Source organism: Eleutherodactylus coqui, chromosome 3 (genome assembly GCF_035609145.1).
Source record: "Eleutherodactylus coqui strain aEleCoq1 chromosome 3, aEleCoq1.hap1, whole genome shotgun sequence".
Lineage (NCBI taxonomy): Eukaryota > Metazoa > Chordata > Amphibia > Anura > Eleutherodactylidae > Eleutherodactylus > Eleutherodactylus coqui.
Window position 1 is genome coordinate 55,864,518 of NC_089839.1, and position 24,026 is coordinate 55,888,543.

General features: G+C 40.3%; 1 protein-coding gene across 5 annotated transcripts in view; it reads left to right on the forward strand.

The window, feature by feature from the left end:
- Window positions 1-24,026, forward strand: part of KIF16B (kinesin family member 16B) — a 342,084-nt gene that overhangs the window by 144,546 nt on the left and 173,512 nt on the right. For all 5 annotated transcript variants that reach the window (XM_066595622.1, XM_066595623.1, XM_066595619.1 and 2 more), the window contains 3 exons: window positions 3,465-3,584; window positions 15,602-15,653; window positions 17,503-17,640. In XM_066595622.1, the coding sequence (XP_066451719.1) occupies window positions 3,465-3,584; window positions 15,602-15,653; window positions 17,503-17,640 (310 nt within the window). The remainder of the gene's footprint in view (window positions 1-3,464; window positions 3,585-15,601; window positions 15,654-17,502; window positions 17,641-24,026) is intronic.

The following is a 24,026-nucleotide window of genomic DNA, read 5'->3' on the forward strand; positions in this document are numbered from 1 at the left end:
GGACTGCATGAGACAGGAGAAGATCTGGTAAGTAGACTGACGGGGGAAGAATAGGTAAGTATAGATTTTTTCTCTTTTAATGGCAGGTCCCCTTTAAGGAGGTTATATCTGAATCGAGTTTGTGGGAGCAGGGCTGTTTTTTTCACTCAATTCTGCCAGAGCTTTTCACAGTGTCGAATGGAACCATTTGTGAGCTGTTCTTCGTAGAATGGGTGTTTGGTGAGAAACTTGCATCGGTTAAACTGCTCTATTCAATGCTAGGGGTAATAGTAACAGTACATGATTATATTTTCTGGACGGATGGTATTGACAATGGAACATGGCAGGGGTATGTGCGTAGATAGTAGTGAGTCCTACTATGTCCATTTTTGATATATTTGGTAAGATGTCTGCTCTCACTATTAACTGGGGGAAATCTGTGATTCTTCCTTTAGATCCCTTTCAAGTGGAATATTCATTGGAACATACACAATTACAATTAGTGAAGAAATTAAAATATTTGGGAGTTGTTATCTTCTAAGCCTCAAGACTGTATTTCTGCCAATCTTCTTTCATTGGTTCAAAAATTTGAGGCTAAGGTCGAGGTCTGGAATAATCTCGCATTGTCGATAATCGTCAGGGAAAATCTTATCAAAAGGCTCTTGATGCCACAACTACTTTATATGCTTCTAAATTTCCCGATTTGAATCCTATCACAATATTACTTTTAGACTTCAAACAATATTTAGGAGTTTATTATGGAGTAAGAAACCTGCTAGAATTAAATTTAAGACCCTTCAAAGGGATAAACAGTCCGGAGGGTTAACTCTTTCAAATGCTTGGATATATTTTCTGGCTTCTTAATTGCAGCAGTTGAAGGGATGGGGATGGAGATGGAGAAATGGAGAGGGGTTGAATGGCACATTGTTTTCTAAAATGACAAGTTGCCCCTCAGGCAACTTGTTATGGGGGGGGGGGGGGGGGCTCCCTATAACAGTAATTGAGAAAGTGGTGAAAGGCAGAAAAATTGAACTATATTTGACTATCACACTGATAATTAAATTATGGAATAATGTTAAGCAAATTTTGCAGCTGGATGGATTTACTATATACACCCTCCTCTGGAGGAACCCAAAATTGCCAGTGTTTTGTTTTTTTTGTTAAATTGGATGGCTTTTCACCATGGGTGAATAGAGGGTTAATCTTTTTGGAAAATGTACAATTTGGGGGCCTTTTTTTCATAGTTGTGAACAATTTAGAGAACTTTCTGACATTCCCCATAGTTATCATTTCCAGTTTCTTCAGTTACTACACACATTTGCTGCTCAGGCCGGGTCAGTATCTGTGCAATTTTCTTGAGCTACAAAAGGTGCAATGCATTATTTATATAGACAGGCTTTTTTTATTATTTACAGCAATTCCCAGTAAGGTAAAGGAAAAATGGGAAAGCGTTCTAGGCCATATTAGCGAAGATAAATGGGCCACAGTGTTGCGTAAAGACTCCAATAATATCTCGATCTGAAAGTCGACGAGTATCACAATTTATATTTAGTGCATAGAGTTTATCGTGTGCCATTCAAGTAGCATGGGTATTAGATTAAACTCAAAACTGTCCAGAATGTAAGATGGCTGGTGCAGATTTAATACATATGGTCTGGGATTGTGTAAAAGTGTATGAATTTTCTAATGGGGTACTAGAGGTATTTAAATTAATTCTATCTTGTTGATATTTGTCTTAGTACCCCAACTTGTATACAGGGTATTGTTGATGGGCTTGATGGACATACTCTTTGGAAATTCAGAGACCATTGTATCAGACTTGGAGTCTGAGTACTACTAGTTGAATGCCGCCAGCGCCCCCTTCCTTCCCCACTCCCGACCCTAGGAAAATTTAACTCAGAAATGATAGGTTATATGTTTGTAAAAGGGAATATATTAAAATAAAGAGGCTGTTCGACTACAGTTGAGGAAATTTAGGTAAGATGGTCTGGGGAATAGAATCGATACATATCGAATGCTGGTTGCATTGAGGTATCAGAAAAACTGATGTAATTTGGAGAGGGTGAGAAGGTGGAAAAGAGTTAAGGTTTTTTTTATGTATGTGCCTAAATATTTTTAGTGGTTGGGGATAGAAGTGATTATGATCAGCTTAACTAGAATTATGATTGATTGTATTTAGAGGTGAGCGAGCACCCAAATGCTCGGGTCCACGTTATTTGAGTCAAGCTTTTTGTAAAATTCGAGAGCTCTACTCGAGTAACGAACCCCATTGACTACAATGGAAGACTCGAGCATTTTTGTATGTGGGACACTGGGTCCTGAGATTTTTTTTTTCTCTCCCTCTCTCTTCAAAAAATTTGCCATTGGCGCGCGCTGCGTCGGGGAGGGGCCAAAACAGGCACGTCCCAGCGGGGAGGGGTCTAACACGGCGTCATGCTCGTTCGAGTAACGAGCACCATCGAGTACGCTAATACTCGAACGAGCATCAAGCTCGGCAGAGTATGTTCGCTCAACTCTAAGTGTATTCTTGGTCATTTTTGCTTCAGCTCAACCAAAAATAATCACTGGTCGAATAATTCTTGTCTGATGTAAGCAGCAATTGTTCTTAATGACTAGCCAATAAACTTTGTAGGGAAGTATGCGCTTCCATAACCGCGAACATTAACAACAATCGCTCTGTGTTCAAAAAAAGGCATTCGTAAATAACAATTCACTTTAGTAACTATTTCCAGTGACTATTCATATCTTAGGATCACCTTTATCATCAATGAGCAAGGTTTCCTGGTTTTATTACAGAATAGTCTTATATATTCAGTTTTATCCTCCCCCCCCTTTATTTGGACTGTATGTTTGTTTGTTTTTTTTATATTTTGGAGCTTTTTGGATACATGCCTTCACAAGATGGCATTTTTGGGGTTTTACAGGAGAATTTTACTGTCCTCTTTAGTCAATATTTAAGGAGTTATCACTGTGTTTTTTAATATTAAGTCTATTAATTGTGATCTTGAGTGACTACAGCTCTGACGAATGCTGGTTTCCACAGATATTGTTGCCATTAAAGATGTAAATGGTGGCCCGATAGACATGTCACTGTTAACTTCCTGTCTGTTTCATTTGAAGCAGACTGCCCTGTGTTCTTTTTCTCCATAATCCCATTTTGCAAGGAGTCACAGGAGTAGACCAGATATGTCTGTCAAGCTGACAATAGAGAACAGCTCGTTCCGCGTTGATGTTTTATTAGTTTCACTGCCTTTGTCAAATGGCTAGGTTACATCTGCATTATGTGCGGGCACCGTCTTTGCTATTATGGGATAAACAAAACATCTATTTACAAATGTAGAAGTCTCGGCTCCATTTTTCAAGTAAACAAATCCTTTTTTTTTTATAATTTGCATGCTACTTCAGTACAAATATAATGTTCACATTGGTCACCCAATGTCCCACTGTTTTCAATGAGATCAACCTAATGTTTTATTTTAACACAGGAGCAAACTCTCGCTCTTCGTAAAGAAGGGATTGGCGTCGTTTTGGATTCCGAGTTGCCTCATCTCATCGGCATTGATGATGATCTTCTGAGCACTGGTATTATATTGTATCACTTGAAGGTAAGAATTGTAGCGCTCTTCCTTGCTAAACCACCGTCTTTTTAATCTTTTTGAATTGCACACCAGCTGATCTCTCTTTAATCTAAATGCCATGCCCAATAAATGTCAGCAAATGGAATTCTTCGTTTTGACTACAAAGATGCACATGGTTCATCACAGGTAACCATGCAAGATGTTTTTTTCAAAATATTCGAGGCGCCCCTTAAACATAAGTTTTGATCATGTTTTTATGCAGCTTTTTTTTTTTTTTTTTTTTTTTAAGCCAGATGTAGATTCAAATTTTAGGAGAAGTGATATCTGGTATTAAGGGTGCCCATACACATTGTGGCCAAGCCATCTGAATCGAATGCAGACTACCACTAATTGCTGTCTTTTATTTGTACTTGGAACTTTGAAACCACTTCAAGTGTGTATAGTAACTGTGTATAGTAGGCTTACTTATACTTTCTCTCCCTTAATATGTCCTGTCACATCCTGTGATCTGCGAGGCAGGCTGCATATCTTTACAGCTGCACCCCCATCATTTTTCTATTTGTTCCACATACCCCCGTTCACTAAACTGGCTGCCATTAGATACGGAGCTCAGCACTAGTATACTGCCAGGTTGTAAGTCTCCACCGCCCAGTACCAATGGCTGTCTCATTTAATACTCACTGGACAGAATGCTAGTGTAAGTCAATAGCAGCCAATGCAGGTAAATAATGGTGTGTTTTTGGCTTCAGAGAAAATATCTAATCAAAACCTACAGAAGCACCCAGATGAGTTATTACCATGTTGTTACAGGTGAACACTTTGATACCGTACCAGAATTTTAAAACTAATGTATAAAACATGGATTTATAGGGTATATTAGGATTTAACTGTTGCTTAAGTTTTAAAACATGCAAAATTGCCTGCATTATAATCAGAACTTTAACTGCGTGTTTTTGTTTTAATCCTATTTAATTTTTTTTCAGCAAAAATGCGTATTTAACAAGTAGGTCATGCAGGACCCTTAGGCCTCATGTCCACTAGAAAAATACAATCCGCGTAGAATCTGCCGCGGATCCGCGCAGATTTGCTTTAAATGGTATTTTTTTGCATGCACATATCCGCACACATTGCTATCAATGTGATAGCAATGTTGCCGATCCGCGCGGAATCCGCGGCAGAATGGAGCATGCCGCGTTTTTTTCTCCTGCGCGTGAAAAACGCAATTCTTTTAAAATGCCATCCGCGGATGCAAAAATCAATTTAATGGACCCACGGATGGCCAATGATTCCCTATGGGCGAAATCCGCTGCGGAATCCGCAATTCCATTTAGCTAGTGGACATGAGGCCTTAAATAGAACATATAATAGGATAAGACATTATTGAAAAAATTGGGATCCAGTGCCATCCTTATCTCCTTCTGACAATCGCAGAGTAGTGAGCTATTCAATGTAAAGATGGAACAACTACCTACATAACCGATTTTTTTACAGAGTTGCATTGTGCTAGCGGATCCCAAAAATGAGGTAGGCAGCTGACCTAGTACCATCCAAAATTAAATCTACCAAAGAGGAAAGGCGAATATGGAAGAAGAGAAGGGGGGAGAGAAAAGAGGGGGGGGGGGGGAATAATAAGCAGATATAGGTAAAGTGGAAGGAAGGGGGGTGGGGTTAGGCAGGGATTTCAAGATGGAAACCCCTGTCTTCTAGCAAAGGATGCTGGACAACCCTCAGTCCTATGTGAGTTTTAAGAAAATAGTAAATCCATGTTTCAAAGTCAATCCATGGCTGACACACCGACCGAAATGTATCAGTTTCTCTGGAGTCTTGTGCACACAGTTTCTTCATATGGCATATGCTTGTCACTCTATATGGCTCAGCATGTATCCCCCACAAAACAAGTACCTATTGAAGGAATTCACCATCTGATACATGATGTGATGGAAAGTAATCACATTTTTTTATCTTCTAATGATTTTGCAATCTATTTAAAGTAACACTTCGGGGGAAAAATGATGCCCTGTGTTATGCCATAGTGCAATGCATGGTACTGTGATTCACAGGGCACCTAAGAGATAGTCCCTGTGTTATATATCATCTCCTTAGACTCTACTATTAACTGTGCTTCAGTTGTCCTTCTGAAGAGTACAACTCTCAGTGAAAGCATAATTGCTTCTTTGGAGCAACCCAATGGAACTCATCAAAACTGTCGTGGTAAACCCAATAGTTTTTATGTTTTAGGAGAGAAAAAAAAAATCAAAGTTCAAACTAACATATCTATAATATTTAATCACACATGACTTCATCTACGGGTATAATAAGTGTTCTTAGAAAATAAGTGTAGCTATTCTGTTATAGTTGCAGGTATATTTGAACATTTTGCTTGGTACAATCCAGTCCAAAGGTGTATTTGAAGTTTAGTAAAATGTAAGTGCTGTAGGAACTTTCTGTTCCGGTGGGCCATACCAGCTGCTTTTTATTTTAATGTGACCAAGGGTGTGGGATTGGAGTCACAAGGGCTTCCACCTTAGCCTCCCAAATGCAACCATTTTACTAAATTCCTGACACATAACTGTAAGCCTGAAAAAATGAAGAGCCTATGAGGGAGATAAAGCACATTTAGGTTTTTTGGTGGGTTAGTCTGTGTCCCATAGGTTTATAAGGGTTTTCCAGTACTAAAATATTACTGATCTACCCTCAAGATAGGTCATCAATGTCCAATTGGTGGACATCTGCTGCTTAGGTCCTCTGACAGTCAGCTGTTTAAAGAGGCCACGGCACTTGGCTGAGTGCCACAGTCTCTTCTCAAGCCACTGATGTCACATTTCTTTCTTAGTCCCATTCTAGTGAATTGGATTGAGATTCTATACCTGACACTTGTGCTACAAAATCTACGGCATTGTGCCTGGTATGCAGTGAAGGGGTCACCCAAGCTTCATGACCTCTTCAAACAACTGATTGGAGGGGGTTGCCAGTGCTGGACACTACTGGTTGGATTTTTATGATCTATTCTAAGGTTAGGACATCAATGTTGAAGTCCTAGAAAACTCCTTTAAGATGCCAGCCTATAGGTGACTATTATTTAGGAAATTAGGGTTGCTTATGGATATCTGTACTGAGCGTGCACAATAGCTTAATATGGCCCTGTGCATGAGCCTAATTGTCCATTTTATGTAGAAACACTACTTTCTACTAAATTTTGGTTAATTGTTTAGGCCTTAAGTTTTCAGTTCAGTCCATTTTTTCTAAAGTTTAAAGAATAACTGCAGTTTTTACAATCTTTTGACATGTCAGAGCAACAGGTCAAAAGATTTGATTATTAGGGGGATTCTACTGTTGAGACCCTCATTGATGATTGTTTTCCTCTGGCTGGCTTCACTGCTTGTCGACTTCTCTCAACAGCTGAAAACGGATGCATAGATGTCTATAGAAGATTTCTGTAGATCTCAATACGTCGGTCTTCCGCTGTTGAGTGGAGCCAGCAAGCAACAAAAGATAGCTAATGGGGCAAAGGGCTCAGATAAGCCCTGCAGCTCCCTCATTTCGGCGATCAGCAGAGGACCCCCACTGATCAAAACTTTTGACATGTCGCTCTGACATGTCAAAAGTTTGTGAAAAGTACCATTACCTATTGAGATTTGTTTAGAGCAGACAATAAATTTACGAACTTCCAGCAGTAAAACCTTTTCTTGAATTGCCTACATATATACAAAGCCTAGCCAAGCCAGTGCTAATCCCTTGCCCAAATACAGCATCTTCTCTCATGAAGGTAAGAGGCTAAAATGATTATGTATAAACTGAATATTTCCCGCAAAATAGCCATTTCAGATCAATAAATCACAAGTGGTCTATAAATTAAAAATGGCATATTTATTTGCACTTCCGCACAATCTTCGATTTTATTTAGAATTGCTATAAAATATCATTTATTTGTCCTAATACTAGGAACTGTATTGAATAAGAAGTAAGGAAAATGGAATGTATTAATATAGATGAGATTTTTTTCCGCATTATACATAACAATGTGCATCCTTATCTGAGGCTTCTTACGTGCCAGCGCATTTAGCTCGAGGTGCGATCTTAATGATCAGAACTCTCCCAGCTCTTTGTTAGTGAAGGGAGAAACTGGAAGATGCAACTACTCGGCTATGGCAATGTATTGCTGCAGGGGAATTGAGGAAAAAAAACCTTATTTCGCAAATGTATGCTGAGTGAGGCACACTTTCCAGCAGTACTGTACATAGCTTAAGGTTGTCTATTTCAATATCACTGGTTTATTTTTACTGACAGATTTTCTTTAAAGTTGATCTGCCATGTATTAAATGCTTTCCTCATTTCTCCAAGAGTTTTGCAGTTCTATTTTAAAGATACTATTTCTTAATATTCTCCATTTAAAAACTTTAATAGCTTCTCATGGGTTCTTTACACGAACGCAGCCCTACACCACAGATTCTAGATGGTTGAAAAATTGAATTCTAAATGTTTTTAGATTGAAATGTTTTTTTTAGTTATGTGATTTAATGCTTCTTACTTAATATGTATAAAGTGTTTACTAAGAGGTCTACTTCTTGATGTACGTTGGTCAATCACAACTCTCTAAGCTTGACCTCAATCAACTATCTGGCTTGAGCATTGTGCTTTCAAAAAGTGCCAAATGCTTTTTTAAAGGGATTATTGTTAACCAGGACTTTAAATATTGATGACCTATTCTTAGGGTAAGTCATCAATTTAAAACTTTAATAGCTTCTCGTGGGTTCTTTACTCGAACACAACCCTACACCACAGATTTAAAACGGTTGAAAAATTGATCAGTGGAGATGCAACTCCAAGCTCCTCTAACAATCAGCCTGTGGCCTTTTCTTTGCATACCAGGTACAGTGCAGTGTATTGCGAAGTGGCTGTTCATGGTATTGCAGCTCATTCTCATTCACTTGAACAGGAGAGATACTGAAAGGCCATGTAACCAATGAAGGTGACATCACAGGCAAAAGACTACAGTGCTTGCCTAAGTGCCATGGCTCTTTCAAACAACGGTAGTACCTCTTCATCAGACCATGACGTTACATTTGGTCACATGGTCTTGCCGTAGCTCAATCGCATGTAAGTGAAAGGAACCAAACTGCAGTACCAGTCACCACCACAACACAATATATCGAGTTGTGTCTGGTGTACAATGAAGAGACTGCTGCATGTCACACAGTTGGGGTTGGTAACCAGGAATTACCGGAGCTATCGGTAAGGAACCAACTGGCTAATGCAAACTGGCATATTCTACAAGGATTCTGAAAAAGAAAAAAAAAAAACAATTAGGTGTAACCAAGACAATGGTTTGGTATCTTGACCTTAGTAAAGGAACTCTGAGGCAAATTATTTCACTGCATTTGCGCCTTCCTATAGACTACTTTGCAGCCTGCCCGTAAGATATTACATAATTTCTCATCATCATGTAATAATGGCATATATTTAAGAATATTTTGATCTCATGGTACTGTCAACTATATTGCAGTACTAGACTAGCTTATTGAACTGCTTTTTTATCCATGTCAAAGGTGAAACATAAGTTGAAAAAGATGTTCTTAATATATTCCAAAAAGACCAGTATGGCAGATAAATGACCCGCCATATAAATAGCAGGTCGTCAATGTACCTGCCATATAGCTCTATGGAAGAAAGAAATGGATTAGAAAAATGAAAAATAAACATCTCCTCCAAATATGCCATTACCAAATTGGCAACAGATGGGAAATGTTTTGCTCCTATGGGAATGCCGCAAATCTGTATAAAATATTTATTGTTGAAAGTAAAAAAAATCGTTATTAAAAAAGAACAAACACTTGAACCATATACGAGGGGGTGCTGATAAGTCTTTGGCTTTGTGTTCTTTTTTCGTTTCTATGGTAATGAATGTTACATGACATGAAAGCCTTATGTGTCTAATACATGTTTTCAAAAAACAAAATGGCGGAGTCTAAGGTGATATTCACAGCAAGTGAGAGCAGAGGAGTGATGAAATTCTTCTTTCTGCAAGGAAAGTCCGCGGAGGATATTCATGGTGATATGTTGCAGACATTGGGGATTAATTCCCTCCATATTCGACAGTTAAGAACTGGGTTGCCAAATATAAAACGGGCCACTTCAGTACCAATGATGAGGCACGTCCTGGACGACCGAGAGAGGTTGTTGTTCTAGAGATCGTCCATGCTGTGCACAACCTCATACTGGAGAATCGGCCAATTTCAGCTAAAGGAATAGCAGACATCATGGGGATTTCTCGTGAACTTGTTTGTGTCATGATCAATGAACATTTGAACATGAAGCAGCTATCTGCAAAGTGGGTCCCCAAATGTTTGACAACAGATCAGAAAAGCATGCAAGTGAAAACTTTCCGGTCCATTTGTCAGCGTTTCTGGACTGATAAGAACTTCCTAGATCGACTGTTCACTATGGATGATACCTGGATTCATTTGTATGACCCTGAAACCAAGGAGCAGTCAAGAGTGGAGACACAGTGGTTCTCCTTGCCCAAAGAAGTTCAGGGTGCAAAAATCAGCCACTAAGGTGATGGCATCTGTGTTCTGGGATAAGGAGGGCGTGCTGCTAGTGGATTACCTTCAAAATGGTTCCACCATCAATGCAAGGTATTGCATTGAACTTTTGGACCAGTTAAAGGCAGCCCTGAAGGCCAAAAGGCACGGCAAGCTGTCCAAAGGAATCTTGTTCCTGCAAGACAACGCCTCCGCTCACACTGCACAAGCGACCACGGCAAAACTGGTGGAGCTAGGCTTCTAGCTGGTTCACCACCCACCTTATTCTCCAGATCTAGCTCCCTCCGACTATCATCTGTTTCCAAACCTGAAGAAACACCTCAAGGGTACCAAATTTCACTCCATTTCTGATGCCATGGCTACTATGAATGACTGGTTTGAGGCACTACCGAAATCCTTCTTTTTGCAAGGCTTACAGAACTTGGAATACAGATGTAAGAAGTGTGTTGACATCAGTGGAGAGTATGTGGAATAAATTTAAAGTTTCATCTTCCCATCTCGTTTCTTTCTGGGTAAAGCCAAAGACTTATCAGCAGCCCCTTGTAATCCCTTTGTTCTAAAGTTTAATTACTCTGATGATTTTAAATAATTATGCAAAGTCATATTAGCACCATGTACAGGTCTATAGGTTTACAAGGGGGCATATCACATGTGAGTCAGGAGAATTACTGTCTCCAACGTTTATTCCTGGAATTATTTGTACAAGGGACTGCAATAAACAATCTAACCCAACCGTAAAGCCATTTGGTAAGGGAGCCTATGCCTGAAATTATAGGATGCATTGGTGGTACTTGAGAATTGTTGTGAATTTTAGGCAATGTATGCATAATCTGTACAGCATTAGGTATAAATCTATATATATAAAGACGGAAGCCCTTACTGACTCACTCACTCACTCACTGACTCGCCACTAATTCTCCAACTTCCCGATGTCGTAGAAACATGAAATTTGGTAAGAGCATAGATTATGTCCAAAATAGGAAAAGTAAAGGCGTCCCAACTTGAATATTTAATTCTAGCGCAAAAGAATTAGCGTCGAAATTTTACGTACATAATCTAAAGCTCTCACTTACGAATGTCATAGAAACTTAAAATTTGGCACGAGCATTGAATATGTCATAAATAGGAAAAGTTAATGGGTCCCAACTCGATTATTCAATTCTAAGTGCAAAAGAATTAGCGTCCAAATTTTACGTACGGAATGTAATTCTCTCCCTTTCCCGTGTCATAGAAACATGAAATTTGGAACGGGCATTGATTGTCATAAATAGGAAAAACTAATGGGTCCCAACTCGATTGTTCAATTCTATGCGCAAAAGAATTAGCGTCCAAGTTTTACGTACGTAATCTAATTCTCTCACTTGAAATTTTGCATGAGCATTGATTATTATGTCATACATAGGAAAAGTTATAGGTTCCGACTCGATTATTCAATTCTATGCGCAAAAGAATTAGCGTCTAAATTGTACGTACGGAATCTAATTCACTTCTTGGTGTAATAGAAAGTTGAAATTTGGCACGAGCATTGATGGTGTCATAAATAGGAAAAGCTAATGGGTCCCAACTCGATTATTCAATTCTAAGCGCAAAAGAATTAGCGTCCAAATTTTACATACGGAATGTAATTCTCTCACTTCCCAGTGTCATAGAAACGTGAAATTTGGCACAGGCATTGATTATGTCATAAATAGGAAAAGTTAATGGGTCCCAACTCGATTATTCAATTCTAAGCGCAAAAGAATTAGCGTCCACATTTTACGTACGAAATCTAATTCTCTCACTTCTTGGTGTAATGGAAACTTGAGATTTGGCAAGGGCATTGATTACCCAGGTCTGCGATGAAAAAATTGTAGCATATTTAATTAGTGGGTTTAACAGTATTTTTTGTGCTGATTACGGTAAAAAATAGTGAAAAAATTCCATCACCCCTAGATAAGTCACAAATTTCACCTGAAATTTTCTTATTTTCAGGGGTTTTCAGGTTCGGTACGCGTACGACAACGAATCTAAACTGTCTGCTAGGCGTGACCTTGACTGCAGTCAGTGACTCAGTGTGGAGCCAGCCACTGTGGTGTACGCATCAAACAGTTTTGTGATACGGTATTTAGAAGAAATGGCTATTAGAAGATGTGTCAACTCTCCAAACTGTTTGTTATATTTGTGGGTATTATACCGTCAAGAAGCAACAAAGGAACATTTCTAATTTTGTTCAGAAGGTGTATTTTGCATACTTTGGTATGAAATTAGGGGACCAAGATAAATCTTGGGCTCCCCATATAGTGTGTTCTGTGTGTGTTGAAGAACTGAGACAATGGTTTCAAGGTAAGAAGAAATCATTTCGTTTTGGAGTACCCATGGTTTGGAGAGAGCCTAAAAATCACAGTGATGACTGTTATTTTTGTTCTTGTTCAGTGCAATGTTTCAATTTAAAAAACAGGAAGGACATTTCATACCCAACCAACATACGTTCGGCTATTCGCCCTGTTCCTCATGGACCTGACTTGCCTATTCCTTCACCTCCGGATACCCTGGACAATATTTTAGATGATTTAGACCAAATGTCACATAGTAGCAGCGATAATGATGACAGCTATGATCCAGGTACCAATGACCCTGAACTTTTCTCTCAATCAGACTTGAACGATTTAGTACGAGATCTGGGCCTATCAAAGGATTCAGCGGAAGTGTTAGGGTCTAGACTTAAAGAAAGACATATGTTAGCCTCTGGTGTTTCATTTTCATGGTACCGACTTAGAGAAAAGGAATTTGTCCCTTTTTTTACACAAGAGAGTGAACTAGTTTTCTGCAACAATGTACCTGGAATCATGGAAATGTTCAACATAATGTATGACCCAGAGGAATGGAGACTTTTCATAGATTCGTCAAAAAGGAGTTTGAAAGCCGTACTTCTTCACAATGGTAACCAATATGCTTCTGTGCCTGTTGGACACTCAGTCCATTTGAAAGAATGCTACGAAAATCTTGGGTTTGTTCTTAATAAGCTCAGCTACTCTGACCATAAATGGACCATTTGTGGGGATTTGAAAGTTATTTCCATGTTACTAGGTCAACAAAGTGGTTACACAAAGTTTCCATGTTTCCTCTGTGAATGGGATAGCTGTGACAGGAAACAACACTGTCAAGCAGACCTGTCCAATCAGAAAGGCTCTTATTTCTGGAGTTAAAAATGTTGAAAGACAAAGTTTAGGGGATCCTAAAAAGATCTTACTTCCACCACTTCATATCAAATTGGGACTAATGAAACAGTTTGTGAAAGCATTACACAAAGAAGGAGAGTGTTTCAAGTATCTTTGTGAAGAGTTTCCTGGTCTATCAGATGCTAAGCTGAAAGAGGGAGTCTTTGTTGGGCCTGACATAAGAAAACTTTTAAAAGATGAAATCTTTGTCACTAAAATGGAAATGAAAGAAAAAAATGCCTGGAATTCATTTAAACTTGTTGTAACAGGCTTTCTTGGAAATAAAAAAGACCCAAACTACAAAACTTTGGTCGCTGAATTGTTACAAAACTACAAAATCTTGGGCTGCAACATAAGTGTCAAAGTCCATTTCCTTCACTCACATCTGGACTACTTTCCAGAAAATCTTGGGGCTGTAAGTGAGGAACAAGGAGAACGTTTCCATCAAGATCTAAAAGAAATAGAGTGCAGATACCAAGGTCGATGGAATGTCAACATGATGGCAGACTACTGTTGGATGTTAAAAAGGGAAAATTCACAAGAACACAGCTGAAAAAGTACCAAAAGAAGCTTTGATGGAAAAAGAAAACATTTTTACAAAGACTTATAATAACTTTGCAACACATGTGTATCACTATTATGCTTATTTTAGCTAGGTATTGTTGGTTTTTTTTGCTTTTACTTCATGTTAAAATAATAAAAACAAATAAAAAAATTTCCGTTTTTTTTTTAAATTTTTTTCCAAATACTTCAACTTTATTTTGTAGGCAAGCCGTACGTGATAGAAAAAAACCCATGTCATTTTTGAAATCTGTGCAAAAAACTACATAAAGATGATTTTACAAAATCAAAACAATTTTTAAAAAAGTTTTTTTTGCAGACCTGTGTTATGTCATAAATAGGAAAAGCTAATGGGTCCCAACTCGATTATTCAATTCTAAGCGCAAAACAATTAGCGTCCAAATTTCACGTACGGAATCTTTAAAGTAACCACGACTTCATAAGATTTTCCGTGTGAACACCAGATAAACACCAGTACAAAATTAACTGGGGCGAAGCTGGGTATATCAGCTAGTAAATAATAAGAATGTTGCTGAGTTAACACCTCCAGGGATAAACCTTAAAGGGGTTGTCTCGCGCCGAAATGGGTTTTTATTTTTTTTTGCATAGGCCCCCCGTTCGGCGCAGGACAAACCCAAGGGATGTGTTAAAAAAAAAATATATATATTACTTACCCGAATCCCCGCTCTGCGGCTTCTTTCTTCTTCCTTCTCCTTCCTTCTCCAAGATGGCCACCGGGATCTTCACCCACGATGCACCGCGGGTCTTCTCCCATGGTGCACCGTGGGCTCTGTGCGGTCCATTGCCGATTCCAGCCTCCTGATTGGCTGGAATCGGCACACGTGATGGGGCGGAGCTACGCGATGACGCGTAGAAGGGGGCGGAGCCAGAACGACGCTCGTGCCCGGACCGAGCAGAAGAGAAAAGACCCTTCTGCGCAAGCGCGTCTAAAAACACCAGAAGACATCAGAATTAGACGGATCCATGGCGACGGGGACTCCAGCAACGGAGCAGGTAAGTAAATAACTTCTGTATGGCTCATATTTAATGCACGATGTATATTACAAAGTGCATTAATAGGGCCATACAGAAGTGCTTAACCCCACTTGCTGCCGCGAGACAACCCCTTTAATCTAATTAATGAGGAATGCCTTTCTGCAAATCCCTATCAGGATCACCTTGTATTTGTTTATACACTTTAACCTCATACAATAACTTTTCCACCTGTTGACAATAATCCAAGTGCTGGACATTTCTTGTGGTGAAGATATCTGTGTGGCACACCTGAGCTGTGGTGTGGCTGGTTGCACCAGATTCCCTTTATTGGACCCTATTAGCTGGATCAAGATACAGAGTCCCTACAGTTTCATACTACAATGTATGCTGCATCCATACTTATTATGGGGGTATTGCTTCTTAGGGTAGAATATCTCCTTGATATGGCCTTTATGCAATATAGTATTTTCTTTTGTTAGTATGTGAAATCAGAAGTGTACAGATGCAGAGTAGGACCCATAGATTTTTTTATGCTCAGAACCTGTTTTGCATCCCAGCATGGTCAAAACCAGTAATTGTGTGGCCCCATGCAGAAAGTTTGAATGGGGCCACTTTCCATCAGTGCCTGAAAGTCTTATAATTATTTTCATCTTCACTTTTTATAAATATTGATACGGAGACTCGAGAAATCAATAACTGATAAATTACCAATTCTTCATCAGACCTGAACACTATATGTCTCTTTCAGGAGGGACGCACATATGTTGGACGAGAGGATGCTGAATCGGAGCAAGACATTGGTAATCTGAATAAGTACCTGAAGTGTTATGTCTAAATTATTTTACACAAGACATTAAAGGCAACCTGTAAAAACGTGGCTCCAGCACTCATACAAGTATTCAATACCTGAATTGAAGTAATTCAACTAATTGCATAAAAATGCAAGGTACTTGGCACACATTTAAGGGAATCTGTTAGGGAATTCATGCTGCCAGAACCACAAGCACCATGAAATTCAGACAGGCTCGTAGGTTGCAAATAGTTGTTTTACTTCGTGAAACCTAGTTAACAAACTGCGATCATAGAGAGTAATTGTTTGGGTGACTCCTGTTCAGCTTCTCCCTGAACAGCTTGGCTGGATTGACATGTTTCTTTGCATATAGGTAGAGAGCTTTTATCAAGCTGGACGGGAAGGAGCAGCCCAGATGACTCTTCAGCCCATTTCCTGATTGTTTTTAAACAGTTTTCTTTAAAAATGCAATAGTTGTTTTGTATCATGAATATTTTACATTAAATTTTTTAAACTTTGCACCATAGACCTATATTCTTAATTTTAAGCTTGATTTTGCAGATAGTTGACATGTTTGTTGACCGATAGATTCGTATAATGCAATGTGGGAGTTATTTGTTTGCCATATAGTAAATGGTATAAAGGTGCACATGAATCATAGAATGCTAGATTTGAAAGGTACCTCCAGGGTCATCAGGTCCAACCCCCTGTTAAATGTAGGACTCACTGGACAGACATCTAAAGGTCCATTTAGATGGGATGAATGTCGGGCAACCGATGCCCGACTCTCGTCCCTGTGTGTCTTCGCTCCCGTGCTGTTGTACAGGAGCTAGTATCGCTGGCTCGCTCACACGTAAACTGTGGATGATGAGCTGATTGCTCAGTGTAAATAGCAGCCCTTCAATACTGAACGGCCGCTGTGTTAAGTCAATGGAAAGGGGTGAGGGAGCGTGATGAGAGAAATCTCCTGCACTCGCCCCGCTGTGAGCCAGCGATACTAGCTCCTATGCAGCAGCACAGGAGCTAGTATGTGCGGGGACAAGTGTCAGGCATCGTTTGCCCGACATTCGTCCAGTCTAAATGGGCCTCAAGGAGAACTCGTCACTTCCCGTGACAACCTCTTAGACTCATTGATCACTCTCACTGTCTGAAAGGTTTTTTTCTAATCCTTAATCTGTGTCTCCTCCCTTTCAGTTTCAACCCATTGCTTCTCGTCTTTCCTTGTGCATGGTGTGACAATAGGGGATTAGTCACGACTCAGAACCACCATTTTCTCCTCACATGATGGTTGGCGTCACACTCAAAAACTCACTTGACAACTGGAACTAACTTTATCTAGCACCTGCGAGGCCAGTTTTATTCCGTCATCTCAGTGGTTCACTTTACACTTTCCATTACAATATCACATAAATCAACACCTTGCCATCTGGCCTCTAACTATACATTAGATTCGGCCCTAACTTACAGGCCTAATGCCATTACATTTCACATCATCAGAATCAGTCCATTACCAATACTTTCTGCAGTGTAGAGGGTGTCTCTTCTACAAAGAGGGTGGCAGAATCCCAGGAGCTCAGGGGCTTAGGAGCTCTCTAGGAGAGGCACCTGAGAATCCCCCTAGGTGCCCCCTGATTACTAAGCAGGCACAGTCTTTTTCTGCTGCACAAACTTTCATAGAGCCTTCTAGTGGCCCTTTTTAGTTCTTGTATCATTACAATGGTATAAAAATCAAATTTTTCAAAGGGCATATTACTAAAGCATTATCTGCGAAAACATTTAAGGCAGCAAGGAGTGGTGGGAGATTTTTTCAGATACCAATGATATCAATAATCCTTTCTGTCTCTCTGCGTGAATTACAGTTCTGCATGGTCTCGATTTGGAAAGTGAGCATTGTATCTTTGAAAACCTTAATGGCCGGGTGACCCTAATACCGCTGAATGAAGCACAGTGTTCAGTGAATGGAGTACAGATTCTTGAACCAAGTCAGCTAAACCAAGGTAAGATTTAGCATACACATTTAAGCAAAGAATTTCAATACGACTATTTTATTGTTTTTGTGGTTGCAATTTGGCTTGAAGAATGAGAATCGGATATATTTTTAGTTACTAGCATTGTTGACTAACAGAAAACTTTGCACTAGCCCAGGCTTCCTTAAAGGGATTATCTAATAGAGACCATCCCTTTTTACATAAAAGTTGGCCCAAATATTAGCTGCTTGCTGTGAGTCTGGTCTCTGACAATTAGTTACTATTGCTGTCAAACCTCATATACACTAGTTCTATATTTTCCCTGCTGCCCCCACTGCATGAAAAATGTAGCGTTACATGCTGGCCATTCATATACACAGCTGAGTCTTTCTTCCAGGGTGTGAGCGGTCTTTCTTTGAGGCTCCCTGCTATTTCATAATGGGTAGAAAAATGGGACCTTGCACTTCGGGGAAGAAGCAATCCTCTGTTGTGGCTGTCAGCCGCAGCGGAGGATCGCAGCATTTCTCCCATTGTTCTTAAAGGGGGTCTCTTATCCCGTGCACCTAGCACATGGTGCGAAGCTGCTGCCAGCCCCATTGAAAGCAATGGGCTCTGCAACCCGAGAGCACGCACACGAATATGCTGCGATTTGTCCCAGCTTTCACCTTGTGTGACCCAAAGTGCCGCGAGTTACATAGCAATGGGAAACCCAATTGTCCCCACACAATTCATTCTGTGTAAGTGTTAGATAGCTCAACACCGCAATGGGAAGTCTTTGAGTTTCTTGGGCTTGCCTATGCTGTCGGCGCACAAAGATGGTATTACACAGGAAGAAATGAGAGTGCCCAAACATGACAGAGTTTCACCCTGCCAAGGACCTCGTCTTCAACCCACATTACTGCCCTAGTCAGTGTATTTCTGCCAGACAGGTAAAACAACGCAATGGGAAGTCTTTGTGCACCCACAGCATAGGCGAGCCCATGAAACTCAAAGACGGTATTACACATAAAGAAATCAGAGCACCCAAACAAGGCAGTTTCACCCCCCAAGGACCTCGGCTCACACCCTCAGTAATTGTGGACATAAAGTGGACTCGAATGCTAGTACAGCTGTGAACGTCTCTTTAAAGCAGTTACGGTTGCTTTCATCGCTCCAAAGACTGGATGAACCACAAACAAGTTCCACAGGCCATACCTGGCGCAGTTGATTTTTCCCCCCAGGACCTTTGCCTCTGCCCACACCCTTAGTAATCGTGGGCCTCAAGCAGACTCGGATGCTAGTGCAGCTGTGAACATCTCATTAATGCAGTAACGCTTCTTTTGTTTTTTTTGTTTTTTTTATAATCAATGTTTATTGAAATTTTTAATACATTACAAACATAATCCACTTAGGACGGTAGATAAGGATACAATAGGTAACATTCTTCTGAACAGGAAATACTCGCAGTTCTATACCAGAATTACTGCGTCCTAAAGGATGACAAACACAAACCTCAATATAGTTAGGTCAGCTCCGTTCGAGGTAGGGGCCACGAAGCGGGCTTAACCCAGAGCATAAAAAGACAAAAACTAATGGCGACATTACAGATTGGGAAGGGGAAAGAGGGATGTGGGGAGGGGGGAGGGGGGGACCCCGTACTATATTGTCCGAGATGGGGAGAAACTAGGCCCAACACTTGCCTGGACCTAGGTTTATAAGAGATATTCTCTTTTACAAGACTTAACTGCGTGTTCGGGTCCAAGCGCAAGGCTAGGGTTGGTATCCACATCTATGACCTAAGGAAGAAGGCACCATCGACTCACTTTTGGTTACATATCTGAGGAGGTGGGGGGGGGGTCCCATGATTTGAATGATTTCGTCTCTAATTGACCTCCAGGGGTTCCAAATTTTTAAAAAGGAATCATGAGTGCCCCTCGCCCAACTGGAGAGTTCCTCAAGACTCATAAGTAGATCAGCTTTATCTCTCCACATTAACAGAGAGGGTGGGTCTTGTTGACGCCACATGAGTGGGATAAGAGATGTTGCTATGTCAAGAAGGAGTGCTATCAATTTGCTAACTATTTGGGAAAATAGTGGCGACTGGGGACCGAGTAGCGCGGGACTGCCGCCGCCATCATGTTTTTGAAAGCCTCCGTTTCCACAAGCCTGTACGGCAGCATCTTCAGGCTGATTAATTTGGCAATGTGCACGTTTAAAGCTTGTGCATGCGGTTGGGTGGTGTATTTCCGCTTTCGATCCAACGCTTGTGTAAGCGACAGCTGAACGCTGCACTGAGAGCAGGGCCCAAATAAATTATCCCACTGTACAGTGCTGACCACTGTGGCTAATTCACTGCACACAGAGACTTGTAGATAGCGGAGGCTCTATGCTGTGACTTAAAAAATTAACCCGCTGTCTTGCGCTGATACCTAGGGGTAATTTACCGCTCACAGAGACTTGTAGATAAGAGAGGCTGTATGGAGTGGGAGAAGACTCTAAAGCCAGTGGATAGTGCTGGTAACTGCGTCTATCTCAACCCCACCAAGGAAAGGGTATTGTGAGACTCTCTGCACAGCGGCAGAGCTGAAATACTTTGCAGTAGCCTAGGAAATGTTACAGTGCAGTTTCACGGTGAGAGCTCGTTGTAAGGCACTGCAGGCTGAGAACGCTATAACTGCAAGGCTGGGAACAGGCCTAGATGCATAATACAAAAGTTGGTGCACTACTGCTCCCAGCCAGCCACAACTATAATGCACACGGTGAGATGTAGCCCTAAGAAGTACTGTTGGTGTTATAGCACAGAGGATCAGGAGGACTGTAAAACTTTCCCTATAGAGGCATCAAGTTCGGACGAGTGTGCTCGCTAATCTCTATATATGACCCAATTCAAAAGAATGGAGTTCATATTTGTGCAAGATTTGTGCATCTCGCAACGCACACATCTGGTGCTATTTTTGCCGCCCACCTGAAGGCAGCCTTAAAGGGTGTTATCTACCTCTTAAATAAAATGATGACCCATCCCTCCGATGCTTCAATAGCCTGTTGAAGTGAATTGGAGCTGTCTATTTAATCCTATGACAGGCTGCCATACGATGCATGGATCAATCTTCTTCCTGCTCCGTGCATTATGACAGCGGTCTGGTGATCGGCTGGGGTCCCAGGCAGTGGATCCCTACGATCAACTATTGATGACTTGCAGACAGGATATCAGTTTTTTTTGTTTTTTTTTATGTGTGTTAGAGCTGGAAACCCTCTTTAAAATTGCATCTGGTAGTAATCAGACTTAGGTAAAGTTATGGCATCTTATGCAAAAAAACTAAATAATTGGAGGGACAAAACTTGCTCCAAGCAGCCCTTTGACGGAATAAGCAGTGTGAGAAGCTCTTTGATTATAACTTTGAAAACCATGCTATAAGTTTAGATTATGGCTGTATTTTTCAGACTAGAAGATGCGCTTTTATAGTAAGGAAAAGTCTTTGTAAAAGGTTCCTGCATCGTGTCCAGAACCAAAGATCCGCAGCGGTGGTCAGGCAGAGAGGTGGAGTGGATGCTGAACCATGGGTCTACGTCTGCCTGAAGGGCTTGATCAGCCTCCTGTACATCGTCAGCGACCTCCTCTTGCTACCAGACTAGACAATCTGCTGCTTTCCTTTTAACTACTATAAGAAGCACCTGACTATGAAATGTTTTCCCTAAGCTATCAGTTTCTTATGGTAATAAGGTTATGTTTTTGCTGTAGAGAAAGTTTGCTCTGTGCCCATTTTTTTTAACACTTCTCCACATGTGGATACCGTTTCCCTGCAAATAAGACCTACCCTGAAAATAAGCCCTAGCATGATTTTGCTGGATTTTTGAGAAAGCTAAATTATTTTTCAGGTCTTTTGAGGATGCTGGAACTATAAGCCCTGCTCCAAAATTAAGCCCTAGATACAGTTAATTTAAAAAAAAAGTCAATTTAACCCTTTCCAATCCAATTTCTATCCTGGTTTTCCTAGGGGGCTTACTCTTTTTCTGCCATTGTACAACGGCGCTATATGCTGGCTAAAGCCAGTACTGCATGAAGTGACACGTTGGATAGGCTCCAACAGCAGAGAGGCTGGCAATTAGAGATGAGCGAGTATACTCGCTAAGGCACATTACTCGAGCAAGTAGTGCCTTAGCCGAGTATCTCCCCGCTCGTCTCTCTCTCTTCCCCCGCTCCCCGCCGCCACTCACCTGTCATCCGCCCGGCCCCCAAATCTTTAGAGACGAGCAGGGAGATACTCGGCTAAGGCACTACTAGCTCGAGTAATGTGCCTTAGCGAGTATACTCGCTCATCTCTACTGGCAATATACAGTAAGAGAACCCCGACGAACGTCTTCGAACATCAGAGATGTACAGCCTTAATCATAATGTCTTCAAAGGTCAGACAGTGGATTGGAAAGGGTTAAATAGTGTCCAGGCAGCTACACAAGTAAAAAAGTAAAATCTTTTTGAGCAAAAATTAATATAAGGCCCTGTCTTATTGTAGTTTTCGGGTAAAGTTTGGACAAAACGAGCCGTATTCAGTACTTGGCTTATGTATGGAGTATGCTATTGTTGGTTGAAGTAACTGTGAATTGGCTGCACGTAGTGAACCTGCAACATATAAATATTTTATAGAACTTCATGTTTTCTTGTTGCTGAGAACATTCTTATAGTTGTTTACAACGTTCTTCGACTTGGTACATTGTAATAAAGTTCTCTAAAGCTCTTCTTTTTCGAGGATAAAGAAGAAAAGTGAATTTTAAGGCTTTCCGTACAATGTATTTTGGTTCTGAAAAACGAATGTATTTATTGAAAGTTCTGCATTTTGATGTTTGCAATCAGTTCTGCAGGTGTCAAGGTTTTACTTGTCACTTTTTAAATGAGGTTAGCTGTTAATGACACGAGCTGCGGGAAGCTACAGCCCACACTAAACTTCACACTTCTCCGTAGTTTTCATTATTTATGCTCCGATGACTTTTATTCTTGTTGGTTGTCACATTTCTTTGTAGCCGCTCCTCAGTCTGCTGATGAGATGCACACCGCATGTTCTTTGTGCTAGAAAGCTGCACATTCAAATTTCATAACTTTTGCAGTAGCCAAAGTCTAGTATACAATAGCTACGGTATAGCCATTTGTACTCTAGTTTCTATTTGTAAATGATAATAACTATGTAATAGTCGTTAGGAAAGTAACATTAAGAAACATTTCCCTCCACAGTAATACATTACATTATGTAAATCGTCTGTTATATCTGTTGTGGGAAAGCAGTCTGACAATCGGTATAGCTTTAAGTACTACTTTCCTAGTAGGAGGTTATGTAAATTTACCGTTCAGGGTTCAGGGCTCTTGTTTTTTTGTTTTTTTTTACCGTGAAACTGTATTAAAAAGAGGTGTTTTTTTTTTAATACCATGGAATTTTATATATATATATACACCCTGTTTCCCTAAAAATAAGTCATACCCTGAAAATAAGACACAGCATGATTTTCCAGAATTTTTGAGGGTGCAAAATGATTTTTCAGGCTTTTTGAGGATGCTTGAAATATAAGCCCTACTCCAAAATTAAGCCCTGATAACAGTTAATTTAAAAAGTCAATTTAAATAGTGTCCAGGCAGCTATACATGTAAAAAAGTTAAACCTTTTTGAACAAAAATTAATATAAGACACTGTTTTATTTTCGGGGAAACACGGTATATATGATTTGATCAAACTATCTGAATAAACTGAGCTCCTGTTCAGCAGGAGAGTCTCAATACATTCTTACCCATGTGCAGACTCCCTTTCCCTCCCTTTCTCCCATCTAATATATGGTTTTTCATGGAGAAGCTTTAATACCTTCAGGCGCATGAGCCATATTTTTACGTCTGTGCAGGAAGGACATTCCCTCAAAGCAACAGTGATGCCAGGAGCTCAGAAGCTGTGCTCAGGCTATAACTTATGGGAGCCAGTGGTACTATACTGTTGGCACCCCTCATGAATGACTCTTATTGGAGAAAAGTCCAATTCTGTGTGTTTAACCCTTGCAGATGCCAAGGTCAATTCTCATAACAAGAGGAGAAAGCGCCTTCGGTCAGTCCATTGGCACCTATGAAGTGATTGTGGGAGGGCCTGATGAGCAAGCCGTAGGCCTAGCAGTGGCTGCCAAATGTAAAGAAAAATAATACACTGCAATACAGAAGTATTGCTATGTATTGTATGAGCATTAAAAAGATCGCACGTACAAGTCCCTTAGTGTCGCGTCAAATAAGAAAGAATAAGTTGGAAAGAAAAATCGCCTTTTTTACTTTTTTTTGCATAAAATAAAACATTATATAATTGGTGTTGCCACATCTAGAGTAAGAAAAATGACCGTATACAGCTCATCCTGGCATAAAGCAAGGCATTGCACAGCAACATCTCAGAAAAAAATATAAAAAAGTTACAGGTCCT